This window comes from Sciurus carolinensis, chromosome 14 (assembly GCF_902686445.1).
Source record: "Sciurus carolinensis chromosome 14, mSciCar1.2, whole genome shotgun sequence".
In the NCBI taxonomy this organism is placed as follows: domain Eukaryota; kingdom Metazoa; phylum Chordata; class Mammalia; order Rodentia; family Sciuridae; genus Sciurus; species Sciurus carolinensis.
In genome coordinates, this window is record NC_062226.1 from 49,605,032 (window position 1) to 49,619,460 (window position 14,429).

At 40.6% G+C, this 14,429-nt stretch overlaps 1 protein-coding gene across 1 annotated transcript; it reads right to left on the reverse strand.

Annotated features, from left to right (window-relative positions):
* Nucleotides 1–7,909: 7,909 nt before the first annotated feature.
* On the reverse strand, nt 7,910–8,482 carry LOC124964667 (interferon alpha-5-like). Its single transcript, XM_047525239.1, has one exon. It carries the CDS (start codon nt 8,480–8,482, stop codon nt 7,910–7,912), a length of 573 nt encoding a protein of 190 aa, XP_047381195.1.
* Nucleotides 8,483–14,429: the final 5,947 nt, after the last annotated feature.

Below are 14,429 nucleotides of genomic sequence, written 5' to 3' on the forward strand. Positions count from 1 at the left end.
TGACAATATTAATTTTGCCTATCCAGGAACATGGGAGATCTTTCCATCTTCTAAGGTTTTCTTTAATTTATTTCTTTAGTGTTCTGTAGTTCTCATTGTAGAGGTCTTTCACCTCTTTTGTGAGATTGATTCCCAAGTATTTTATTTTTTTCGATGCTATTGTGAATGGGGTAGTTTTCCTAATTTCTCTTTCTGAAGATTCATCACTTATGTATAAAAATGCATTGGATTTATGAGCATTGATCTTGTAACCTGCTACTTTACTGAATTCACTTATGAGTTCTAAAAGTTTTCCGATGGAATTTCCAGGTTCCTCTAAATATATAATCATATCATCAGCGAACAGGGATAGTTTGAGTTCTTCTTTTCCTATTCGTATCCCTTTAATTTCTGTGGTTTGTCTGATTGCTCTGGCTAGAGACAATGTTGAATAGAAGCGATGAAAGAGGGCATCCCTGACTCGTTCCAGTTTTTAGGGGGAACGCTTTCAGTTTTTCACCATTGAGAATGATATTAGCCCTGGGCTTAGCATAGATTGCCTTTATAATGTTAAGGAATGTTCCCACTACCCCAATTTTTTCTAGTGTTTTGAGCATGAAGGGATGCTGTATTTTATCGAATGCTTTTTCTACATCTATTGAAATAATCATGTGATTTTTAACTTTAAGTCTGTTGATATGGTGAATGACATTTATTGATTTCCAAATGTTGAACCAACCTTGCATCCCTGGGATAAAACCCACTTGATCGTGGTGCACTATCTTTTTAATATATATTTGTATGCGATTTGCTAAAATTTTGTTGAGAATTTTTGTGTTGATGTTCATTAAGGATATTGGTCTGAAATTTTCTTTCCTCGATGTGTCTCTGTCTGGTTTAGGTATCAGGGTGATATTGGCTTCAAAGAACTAGTTTGGGAGGGTTCCCTCCTCTTCAATTTCATGGAATAGTTTGAGGAGTATTGGAATGAGCTCTTCTTTAAAGGTTTGTAGAACTCGGCTGAGAACCCATCTGGTCCTGGACTTTTCTTTGTTGGTAGGCTTTTGATGACCTCTTCTATTTCATTGCTTGAAATTGGTTTATTTAAGTTGTGTATGTCCTCCTCGTTCAGTTTAGGTAATTCATATGTCTCTAGAAACCTGTTGATGTCTTCGAGGTTTTCTATTTTGTTGGAGTATAGATTTTCGAAATAGCTTCTAATTATGTTTTGTATTTCACTCGTGTCTGTTGTGATGTTTCCTTGTTCATTCCGAATTTTAGTAATTTGAGTTTTCTCCCTCTTTCTCTTTGTTAGTTGTGGCTAAGGGTTTATCAATTTTATTTATTTTTTCAAAGAACCAACTATTTATTTTGTTAATTTTTCCAATTGTTTCTTTTGTTTCAATTTTGTTGATTTCGGCTCTGAGTTTAACTATTTCCTGTCTTCTACTACTTTTGGTATTGGTCTGCTCTTCTTTTTCAAGGGCTTTGAGCTGTAGTGTTAAGTAGTTTATTTGTTGATTTCTACTTCTTTTTTTGAATGCGCCCCATGAAATAAATCTTCCTCTAAGTACTGCTTTCATAGTGTCCCAGAGATTTTGATATGATGTGTCTTTGTTCTTGCTTACTTCTAAGAATTTTTTTATTTCCCTCCTGATGTTCTGTTATCCATTCATCATATAATAGTGTATTATTTAATCTCCAGGTATTGGAGAAGTTTCTGTTTTTTATTCTGTCATTTATTTCTAATTTCAATCCATTATGATCTGATAGAGTACAAGGTAGTATCTCTATCTTCTTGTATTTGCTAACAGTAGCTTTGTGGCATAAAATATGGTCTATTTTAGAGAAGGATCCACGTGCTGCTGAGAAGAAAGTGTATTCGTTCTTTGTTGGATGGTATATTCTCTATATGTCCGTTAAGTCTAAATTGCTGATTGTGTTGTTGAGATCTATAGTTTCTTTATTCAATTTTTGTTTGGACGATCTATCCAGTGGTGAGAGAGGTGTGTTAAAATCGCCTAGTATTATTGTGTTGTGGTCTATTTGATTTCTGGAATTGAGAAGGATTTGTTTGACGTACGTGGATGAGCCAATGTTCGGGGCATAGATATTTATGATTGTTATGTCTTGCTGATTTATGCTTCCCTTAAGCAGCATGTAATGTCCTTCTTTATCCCTTCTGACTAGTTTTGGTTTGAAGTCCACATTATCTGAGATGAGGATGGATACTCCAGCTTTTTTGCTGTGTCCATATGCATGGTATGTTTTTCCCCATCCTTTCACCTTTAGTCTATGGGTGTCTCTTTCTATGAGATGAGTCTCTTGCAGGCAGCATATTGTTGGATTTTTCTTTTTAATCCAATCTGCCAGTCTGTGTCTTTTGATTGATGAATTCAGGCCATTAACATTCAGGGTTATTATTGTGATATGATTTGTATTCCCAGTCAATTGACTCATATTTGTTTTTGACATGATTTGGTTTCTCCTTTATTTGGCTATTCCTTTAGGCTAGCGCCTCCTGTTGCTGATTTGCATCATTGTTTTTCATCTCTTCCTCATGGAATATTTTGCTGAGAATGTTCTGTAATGCTGGCTTTCTTTTTGTAAATTCCTTTAGCTTTTGTTTATCATGGAAGGATCTTATTTCATCGTCAAATTTGAAGGTAAGTTTTGCTGGGTATAAGATTCTTGGTTGGCATCCGTTTTCTTTCAGGGCTTGGTATATGTTGTTCCAGGCCTTTCTAGCTTTTAGGGTCTGGATTGAAAAATCTGCTGATATTCTTATTGGTTTCCCTCTGAATGTAATTTGATTCTTTTCTCTTGCGGCCTTTAAAATTCTGTCTTTTTTTGTATGTTAGGTATTTTCATAATAATGTGCCTTGGTGTGGGTCTGTTGTAATTTTGTATGTTTGGAGTTCTATAAGCCTCTTGTACTTGGTTTTCCATTTCATTCTTCAGATTTGGGAAATTTTCTGATATTATGTCATTGAATGGATTGTTCATTCCTTTGGTTTGTTTCTCTAAGTCTTCCTCAATCCCAATAATTCTTAAATTTGGCCTTTTCATGATATCCCATAATTCTTGTAGATTCTGTTCATGATTTCTTACCATCTTTTCTGTTTGGCCAACTTTGCTTTCAAGATTAAATAATTTGTCTTCAATGTCTGAGGTTCTGTCTTCCAGGTGTTCTATCCTATTGGTTATGCTTTCTATGGAATTTTTAACTTGGTTTATTGTTTCCTTCATTTCAAGGATTTCAGTTTGGTTTTTTTTCAGTATCTCTAACTCTTTATTGAAATGATCTCTTGCTTCCCGTATTTGGTCTTTTAACTGTTGATTGGTGCGATCATTTAATGCCTGCATTTGCTCTTTCATCTCCTCCTTCAATGCCTGCATTTGCTCTTTCATCTCCTCATTTGCTTCCCTGATCGTTTTAATTACGTACATTCTGAACTCCCTTTCTGACATTTCTTCTGCTGTGCTGTCATTGGGTTTTATTGATGTAGTATCTAGGTTTGTTTGGGACATTTTCTTCCCTTGTTTTCTCATATTGGTCAGTTGTCAGTGGGACCCTGAGATATTGCAGTTTTCCGCTACTGGCTTATAGTGTCCCGGTAGATTTCCAGTGTATCACCTCCCAGCCTTCAGTAGCCTGATATCTTGGAGGAATCTGATAATGGAGCACATCCGAAGAAAACTGCCCCTAGCCCCCTACTGGTTCCAAGGTTTGGAACTGGCTCTGTGCGGAAAGGCTCTCACTGTGGGCCTGCACCGTGCAGCTGGCCTTGGGAAGACTCTAGCTGCCCTGCCCGGCTCCGATAAGCCACCTCTATCTGGGCCTGCCACCCGGGCCGAGCTTTACCCAGTGGGCAGACTCACCTGTGGCTCTATTTCAGTCCCAGTCTCTCAATGCCTCCCCTTCTTAACTCCTGGGTTCTGGAGTGACTGGGGGTGCAGTCACCCTCTAGGCCGCCATCTTGGATCGCCCCGTGAAGAGAGCCTGCAGCCCGAGTGGGCAGAGCCTCCTGAAGAGGTTTCTGGCTGCCCTGCCCTGATCCCAGAGGCTGCTTGCGGATCGAAGCTCTCCGTTGGTTCGGGGGCTTGTGGCTGGTTTTAGGTAGAAAACCTCTCACTGGGCGGTCTGGTCTGAGAAGCTAGCCTTGAAAGGCACCTCCCACCGCAGGGGTCCAGGCTACTTGGGGAGGTCTCTGGCTGCCCTATCCTGGTCCCTGAAGCTGCTTGGGTGCCAGAGTACGCTGTGCTACGCTGGCTCCAGGACTTGGAGCTTGTTCTGGTCAGAAAGGCTCTCACTAGCTGGCCCGCTCCGAGAACCTGGAGAAGCTGGCTGTGTGGGCGGGGCCCACCGCCGGAGTGCGCAGGACTGCCTGTGGAAGACTCTAGCTGCCCTGCCCGGCTCCGATAAGCCACCTCTATCTGGGCCTGCCACCCGGGCCGAGCTTTACCCAGTGGGCAGACTCACCCGTGGCTCTATTTCAGTCCGAGTCTCTCAGTGCCTCCCCTTCTTAACTCCTGGGTTCTGGAGCGACTGGGGGTGCAGTCTCCCTCTAGGCTGCCATCTTGGATCGCCCCGTGAAGGGAGCCTACAGCCCGAGTGGGCAGAGCCGCCTGAAGAGGTCTTTGGCTGCCCTGCCCTGATCCCAGAGGCTGCTTGCGGATCGAAGCTCTCCGTTGGTTCGGGGGCTTGTGGCTGGTTCTATGTAGAATGCCTCTCACTGGGCGGTCTGGTCTGAGAAAGTAGCCTTGAAAGGCACCTCCCACTGCAGGGGTGCAGGCTACTTGGGGAAGTCTCTGGCTGCCCTATCCTGGTCCCTGAAGCTGCTTGTGTGCCGGAGTACGCTGCGCTGCACTGGCCCTATTTTGTATTTTTTAGAGACAGGGTTTCACTGAATCATTTAGCACCTCGCCATTGCTGAGGCTGGCTTTGAACTCTCCATCCTCCTGACTTAGCCTCCTGAGCTGCTGGGATTACAGGCATGCACCACCACACCTGGTCTGTCACTGTAATTGTTTTGTACATTCTACTTAATAGTGGTTTACCTGGAAAGCTTTGTCTTCCTGCTCATGCATTAGGTTCTTATAATGAAGTCAGACACACAATGGAAAGTAAAAGAAAAGTGAAAGGCTGCCCTGCTTTGCTCTATCAGATTTTGATTCTCATTGCAACTTTCCTAAAAAGCAAAACTAGAAAGTTTGTGGGTAAAAAGGAAAAAGAAAAGGGTGTCATAATTTCATGAAAGTGAAAGAAGGAAGGACTTTCCCTTGACTAGTGGCCGAGTGTCACTTAGCCACATGCAATGCAGCAGAGGGAGCACCAGGGCCATTGCAGAGGGGAAGACTGAGGGCCAATGCTCAGGTGCCCAAGGCAGGGAGATGCCTGCCTCTGACATAGAGGAAAAGACCAGTCACTGGAGTGCCTGACTGTTGTCTCAATTAATCTAGATGTGATCAGCCTTAGGAGAAGAGAGGGCAGTCACATCAACCAATAGCAGCCTGGCCAGCAGGCTCCAGTACTACCACACTTTCCCTGTCTGGCAGGACAGAGGATATTGGCCTTGACTCTGCACTTCAACTTGGTCATAATCTACTCAGACAATGAAAAGTCTGCCCTGAGAAACCTAGAATTGAAAGCAAGGATCTTGATGACTCAAAATTGGATTCTTATTCTGGAAAATGCTTCTGATCTACTAACAATGATATTAAAATAATACCATTAAAATGTATTACAGGATGACCATAAACAAATCTGTTTTAAAATCTTTGAAAGCATTAATTCATACTTCCTCTTAATAATATTTGTGTTAGGTCATCTAAAGGGCTCTTGGAGACAGACATAAATCTGGACAAATGAACTGTTCCAAAAACACCAATGATTCAAGGTCAGTACCTCAGGGATAGTGAGGTAATGGCTTGTCTGGAAGGTTCTATTAAGGACTCAAAGAACAAAAATGGACTTAGATTTGTGAACCAAATACATTCTGACCTGACATCCATACAGCAGAGAGATTGAGATGCCAAATGATGCTGGATTCCTCATCAAATGTCAAGGTATTGCTGTGCATTATATTTTAGGCCACCAGGGGCATGCTGTTGAGATAACTGACTGTCTTTAAGTTCTAAAGAAAATGAGACAACACATCCTTCAAACACTTGTAACAGAAAAGATTTTGCGTCAAGTGAAATAGTCTAAAATTAAGGAGTGATTTCTCCAATGAAATACAGTCAACTAAATTAAGTAACCCAATAACCTCTGAACCCAGAAAACCTCTTTAGTTTTTCCTCTAGTGTTTTCTTTTGAAGTAAAGATTAATCAATAAAATCACCAGGGTTGAAGGATGTAGTTTTGTGGTAGAGCGTGCACCTAACATATGCCAGCCTGAGTTCAATCCACAGTGAATGCACATGTGTACACACGCGCGCACACACACACACACACACACACACACACACACACACACAAGCACTTAATGGTAGCCCTGTCACATGGGTTCTGAATTGTTACCTTTAGAGATTCCATGGCACAGTACCTGTAAGGAAGTCTGCTGTTCTCATTCCCAAAGATCAAAACACCCCTCCAGCCCCGCCCAAACCTCATGCTGTCTATGACAGTGTTCAGGGAAGAATCTCTTCTGTTTCTTTTTCTACCCACTCGTTCAATTGTCAGTGCTGACAATACTTTTTGTATGACCATGATGGAAGAATATGATGCTTTCTTTACACAGAATCCTTGAAGGCTCTTTAAAGGCTACATCCCAAAGAGAAGCTGGTTTTCACCTAAACTCAGCCACAATGCATGTAATGATTGGCAGTATTTAGCCTTCTAGACCCTTTCTATTAGAAAATCATAAAACATGGCAGCATTGAATTAAATAAGACATTAAAACTCATATTAAATGAGAAAATAATAAAAACTTACTAAAGAAGGACATTATTTGCTTTTTTTTATGGACTCTTATCCTCAGGAATTGCTCCAAACCCTGAACATTATCTGTGCATCCACTCAGTGCAGATATACCCAATACAAAGAAAACAAACAACTGGTCCACCAGTTTCTCCTTTTCAATCAATTCTGTAAATAAATGAATCATCAAGAAAGTCTTTGCTGCCATTAGAAATTTTGACCTTTCAATATGTGTGTTACTAATGCCTGTCCTGGTGGGAAGGCCGTGCTCCATGCGCTGCTAAATGTGCTGTTCAATTACCTACCAGCATACTCTCTGCTCAAGTACAACTTCATTTTGTTTTATTTTAAAGGACGCTAACTGGTGATCAAAATGTAAGATTTCCTGACTCCATGAATAATTTTCCCCATGCTGTGTTCATTTGCTGGATTCATGGGAATCACTCTTGTCCCCTCCCATACCCTTCCATTTGGGATGGTCTCAGTGTCACCTGAGCTGGGAACATTGATGTTGCCCATATCTCCATGGGAGAGTGCTACAACATCTACTTTGCTGTTCTCTTGCTTTGAATTGGAATTTAAATGGAAAAGAATGAAAAGAAATATTTATCCAACTTCTCGTCCTCCTGCAAGATGTAGAGTTAAGAAAATTGAAGAAGTACTGAATGAAGAATGCAAAACATTAATGAAATATAAAGAAAATGACTGGTTTTATTGTTCATATTGTAAATATATACATATACATAATACTAAATAGATGAAATAAATTAAATTTTATAAATAGTTAAATAAAAAATATTTTTAAAAGTAAATAGACACAGCTGCAGGGATATAAGGGTGAACTGCCTGTAGAATTGAAACCAATGTGGCACAAACTCCTGAAATCATCTGAAAAATTGAATTATTTTGACAGTTACAGCAGGAATCAGAGTCTTTGAAACAGCAGACCTTGAGGGAACGTGGTAAGCTGTATCCTCAGTGAGAATCATCTCCCTGTTGCACCAGGTCTCATTCCTTACTCCTTAGTCTTTCATACAAGTTTGCTGATGAAGAGAAGGATCTCACGATTTCTGCTCTGACCACCTCCCAGGCACAAGGGAGGTGTTTCCTCCCCTTCAGGTAGACAGTGATCCTGTGGAAGTACTTCCTCAGAGCCCTCAGCGGAGCCTCTTCCACCCCCACCTGCTGGGTCACACAGGCTTTCAGGTCATCCAGCTGCTGATAGAGGCCAGTGAGGAATGTGTCCAGGAGGGTCTTGTCCCAAGCAGCAAAGGACTCCTGGGTGCTGAAGAGGTTGAAGACCTGCTGGGTCATCTCGTGGAGGATAGAGACAGCTTGAGCCTTCTGCACCTGCTCACCATCCATCTGCTCCTGGGGGAAGGCAAAGTCCTTTCTGTAGCTGAGGCAGGACAAGGTGGGAACTCTCCTCATTTTCTCCAGGAGCATCAGGACCCCCTCCTCATTTCTCTCAGGTGTTTCAAGACCCAGGTTGTAGATCTGAGGCAGGTCACAGCCCAGAGAACAGGTAGACTGGTAGCTGAGCACCACCAGGGCCAGCAGGACAGCCAAGGGCAAGGCCATTGGGGATCTTGCAGATGCTGCTGGGCTGCCTGAGATGGGTGATACTGGACCTTTGCCTCTAGATTCTCTGAAACCCTTGATTTGGTCCCATGTCTTAAATAGGAACCAATATATTTTCAATTTTCTGAATGTCATCCCCTAGAACTTTCTACTTCTGTTTTTACTTTCCATTGTGCTTTCACTACATGTATTTAGTGCAGTGTTTCCAAACCATATTTTCAGTGTGTATTCCTCCTTCCCTGTCCCCAGACCTCATTTTAGAATCATTTTCCCACTGAAAGACCTATTCATTTTTTATGGCTGAGGTTTTACTTGGTATTGAACCCAGAAGGGTTTTACCACTGAGCCACATGCCTAGCCCTTTTATTTTTATTTTGAGGCAGGGTCTGGCTAAGTTGCTATACCTCCCTTGGTTGCTCAGGCTGGTCTCATACTTGTGATCCTTTTGTCTCAGCCTCCACAATCACTGGAATTAAAGGTGTGTACAACCATGCCCAGCCTAATAAATTTCAATACACAAGTGTACGTATTTATATACCCAATGAATATGACTCCTTCATGAGTAAAAGTGTTAAATTTAAACTTTGTGTCAAATTCAGAGTTCTAAATGTGTAAATAAAAGTATTCAGTCAAAAGTAAATCTGAAAACCTATTGATATTCCAATTAACTTTCTAAGAAACTTTACTCAATGAATTTAATATAACTAACTGTGTAAATCATAAGGTATCAAATTCCTCAAAATGTGTGCTCAACACTAATCTCCAGAATCTATAAAGAACTCAAAAAACTCTACACCAAGAATGCAAATAATCCAATCGACAAATGGGCTAAGGAAATGAATAGACACTTCACAGAAGAAGATCTACGAGCAATCAACAAACATATGGAAAAATGTTCAACATCTCTAGTAATAAGAGGAATGCAAATCAAAACCACCCTAAGATTCCATCTCATCCCAATTAGAATGGCGATTATCAAGAATACAAGCAACAACAGGTGTTGGCAAGGATGTGGGGAGAAAGGTACACTCATACATTGCTGGTGGGGCTGCAAATTAGTGCAGTCACTCTGGAAAGCAGTATGGAGACTCCTTAGAAATCTTGGAATGGAACCACCATTTGACCCAGCTATCCCACTCCTCGGCCTATACCCAAAGGACTTAAAATCAGCATATTACAGAGATACAGCCACATCAATGTTCATAGCTGCTCAGTCCACAATAGCCAGATTGTGGAACCAACCTAGATGACCTTCAATTGATGAATGGATAAAGAAAATGTGGTATATATATACAATGGAATATTACTCAGCCATAAAGAATGATAAAATTATGGCATTTGCAGGCAAATGGATGAAACTGGAGAATATCATGCTAAGTGAGATAAGCTAATCTCAAAAAACCAAAGGAAGAATGATATCGCTAATAAGTGGATGATGACACATAATGGGGGGTGGGAGGGGTTAGTGTTGGGGTTGGAGTTGGGTTTAGGGAGGGGGGCAGGAATGGAGGAAGGAAGGACTGTATAGAGGGAGGGGAGGGGTGGGAGGGTTGCGGGAGAAGGGAAAAAAATGGCAGAATGAATCAAACAACATTACCCTATGTAAATTTATGATTACACAAATGGTATGCCTTTACGTCATGTACAGGTAGAGAAACAACATGTATCCCATTTGTTTACAATAAAAAAAAAATGTGTGCTCAAAGCCATCTAATCTATTGGTGATGCTTTCTGATGAATGCTTAATTTGATTTATTGAGTTTCATTTCTAGGATTTCTCTTTTGTATGTTCTCAGAGTCTCTGTATCTTCACTGAAATTATCTTTCACTTCTTCTGTTTTCTAAGTTCATTTCTTACATCTTCTTTTAGCTTGTTGACAATTTTCACTATGAACTTTCTAAATTCTTTTTAGGTCATTTCCTTCTATATGGTATCCATGAGGTCATCTTTTGAAGTCTTATGGACTTTTTGAAGAAGTTTGGTCCCCTTCTTTTTTATACTGCTACTACTAGTAGGATGATTATTGGTACTTGTATGCAAGGGACTATACAGTGAGTGTCTTTCCTTTCAGAGCCCCAGGGTGGGCAAATTCACATCTATGGGTACTTTCACTCAATGTATTCCACCTGCTCTTCATTATCACGTTGAGATAAATATTATCATCATTTTGAGAGAAACTACTGATCCTTATGTACTACAATCACTTAAGAGCAAAGTCGCATACTATTCAAACTTAGGAAAAACCAAAAACTTATTGAAACCCTCCTCCACAGTTTTTGTAATGCAGGGATAAACTTGTAGCACGGTTCTGAAATAGGGTGAAAATATTATTAGTATCATCATTATTATTAATTAATGTGATATTTCTATAACATTATATAGATGCAGAAAAAGAAAGGAAGAAGAGAGACAAAAGAAGAGAGGAAACAAGAATTAAAGAAAATATAAGACACAACAGTATAAACAAATTGAAAAAAAGAAAAAAATGGATGGGGCAATTGATTGCAGGTAATCTAAGGGGGAAAAGAGGGAGTAAGGGGACAAAATGGAACTCTGAGCTAAGAGAAAAAGAATAATTTCAAAAATGTTTTAAAACAAAAGAGGAAATACTGTGAAACTAGTTGAGGCTGAATATCAAATACTATGGTAAACAACTGTACATCAAAGTTAAGAGTAATATATATATTATATATATATATGTGTATATATATATATGTATGCATAATCAAAGTTGATAAAAGGGCTATTTATAATAAAACAGGCCAAGGTGAAGAAAATTCTTACTGAATGCTCTTTTGGATTTTGTCAGGATTTGGATTTGGGACCTTTAGAAGATCTCCATCTCTTTCAGCTTTGGATACCCAAGAGGTGCTGGGGCACAGGAGCCAATCCTTGAGATGCTGTGGCCCTCCCCAGCCTCTTCTCACTTGTCAGCCCAAGGGCCTGAAGCTGGGTGCTCAGAGGGTGTGGAACTCTGTCTGTTGGCTCTTTATCCTGTGTGCAGGAACTCAGGATGCCTGGATCTGCTCAGTCACTCTGACTACCCTGGGTCACAGCCCACCCACTTCACATTATAGGTGCCTTTTCAAAGTGACATAGAGCCGTGTGGCTATCTGTAAGCATGGGGCCTGTTCTCCATGGGTGGTCTGTAGTGTAAAAGTGTCCTCCCTGACCTACTCAGATGACTGGGACACTTTTTCTGGTACTGTTAAAAGTCTTAGCTGGTTTCCCTCATTTCTGGATCCCACAGCCCCAGGGTGCAAACCACCAGCCCTGCTCCCTCCACTGACTGGAACAGACACAAACATGGTCCAAGCTCCTGCTGACTACAGCCAGGCATCCTGGAGGCCGACCCTCTCTGCTGCCTGGGATGAGACAGCCATCCTACCCAGGTGCGATCTCCCACCCCATGCAGCTCTAACTTCAGATGCTGTCCCCACTGCTGCTGGGACAGACTGCTTTCCTGCCTGGCTCTGCACTTCCACTTCCTGACTCTGTGGCCTCTGTGCCTTCTCTGTCTAGGCTGCCACAGTGGCTGTGTGGAGTGAGGCTAGCACTTCTGGGGACAGTCTGCACCCTGCCCCTCTTGTTCCTGGTGAGGGGTAAGGGATTGCAGTCACTTTCAGCTAGGAGTCACTCATCTACAAGGTCCTTCTGGACAGATTATTGAGACATCCCACTGCAGGGATACTCCCTCTGGTTTTATCTCTTGCACCTGGAGGTGAGGAGATGCCATGTTGATTTCACTTACTGTAGGACAACAGGCCAGCTGTGGGCTCCACAAAATGACTTTGATGCTCAGCAGGGTTTTGAGGCTACAATTTGGGTTAAACTGCTTAATCTCCATCACTGACCTTGTTGTCCTCTTGCATTTTAATTCGGTCTCCTTTTTTCCCACCTGTGGTTAAGGGAGTGAGCTTATGTGCTCTTCCTCTCCCTCTTTCTCTCTTCCCCTCCTGCTCACACCACCCTGGTCTGGGTTCAGAGTTGAGGATCTCTGCCCTGGTAATCAAACTTGAAGTCTCTGCAGGTCTCAGACTGTCAAGTATTCAATCTTGGAACATTTGCTCTGTCTCCTCTCCAGTCAGCTGTTCCCTCACTGCCTCTCTTCTGTGCTGTGGAGGGATGGGGGATCACCACCTAGTTCTTCCTACACAGTCTTTTCATTTCATATTTCCTGAGAAAAGTGTTGCCTGAGGTTTTTCAATTACTTTCATTTTCATCTTGAGGTTACAATTCAAACAGCAAAGTAAAAATGCAACAAAATTGAATCATTATTTCCAAAAATCATCAACACATCATTTTTACTTCTGTGGTGATATTCCTAGAAAGTTATGATTGCACCTGATTGAAACGGAAAATAGATGTAAGTCTGAATTTGATGAAATTCCAATGACCTGCTCCTCAGGAAGCAGGGGAGTCCTTCTCTTCTCTTAGTCACCTGCCACCTACTCCAGTGTCATTACCACTCACTAATTCTAGGATCCAGTTCTCACAAGGTCCCTGGTTCTATCATATTTCCCACTGTGGTGAGGGTTTCAATCCACAGAGCCGCCTTCTGACAGTTAACATAGCACCTACGAGTATAGGAAAAATGATCATGGTAATTAAATGTATCATGATTTAAAATTAATGCAATATAAAAGTACTAGTATGACTTGCTAATACATGAAATCCTTTTTAGCAAATATATATTTCAAAAGTGAAAATTGTATACAAATAAAAACCCTAAGGTCTGTTTCGGATCATATCCTACTTTTCTCCTCTGCCTCAGATTACAACCTCTCGGTTTTCTTTTTCACATAGTCCACCCCAATTACTCTTCTCTTGGTCATCACTAACTTGACTAGCAAGGTTTCTATGGATCCATTCTTCTCAATCAGAAATCACTAAGATTGCAACTGACCTCCTTTTTACCAATATATTGAGGACTTTGAATCCATATCTTCCATAAATCTATCAATTCCTCTTCTCAGCAAGTTTATTTCTTAAAGACACTTTCATTATACTGCCATTGTCTCCTCTTGTCCTTCTAAAGTCAGCATCTTCCAAGTCTGTCTCCTTCCTGTCTTTTCCCCTCCCATCCCTTTAAAATTTGAAGGTCCTCAGATGAAGGTTAAATCTTTTTCTTCCTGTACACTCTCTCTCCACAAGACCACCTCCATTTCTAATCTTCCAGTTGCAAGTTATGAGCCATTAGACATTTATTTCTTGTTAATTGCAAACTTATCTATCGAATGGTTTATGTGCACTTTGGTGTCTATCACTCAACTTATAGAAGATGTCTCTGCTTTCTTTTTTCTGTCCTAACACGCTGCATCTACCTTCTTCTGGTAGAAATTCATTGGATTTTCACACTCAGCATTATAGCTCTTAACATAATTACTACTGACTAGGTACTTTGTGTTTACATTTCCTTCCCTCTAACATCAGATAGCAGAGAGCAGTGATTGTTCTTATCATGTTCACCTCAACATCCTGAGGCAACACAAAACCTGGCTTACATAATGTGAATTATTATGTGTAGTGTAAATTTTGCATTAGTGGGTATGTCAAATCTACAATGCATTTTTTAATCAAATTGCAAAATCAGGATTTATGTGTCTTTTTCAATAATAAACACAGAAAACTTATTAATACTAGAATTTAATGAACATAGAAAAATAGGTAATTGACAAAATATAAAGTATGTATTTTGATTTATCAATCACAATGTGAAGGCACACCTGATATCATATGAACAAATATAGATCTTATAAATAGTATAAAATAAATATTTATTTAAATAGATAAACAGATACATCATTATGATCATGAGTAAGAAAAATAATGTTGCCTAATTATCTTGAACACATCTGAGAAACTGATTGAATTCATGTCACAATTTCATCGACAATGAGAGTCTTTAAAATGGCAGAACTTAAGGGAATGTGGTTAGGTGTATCC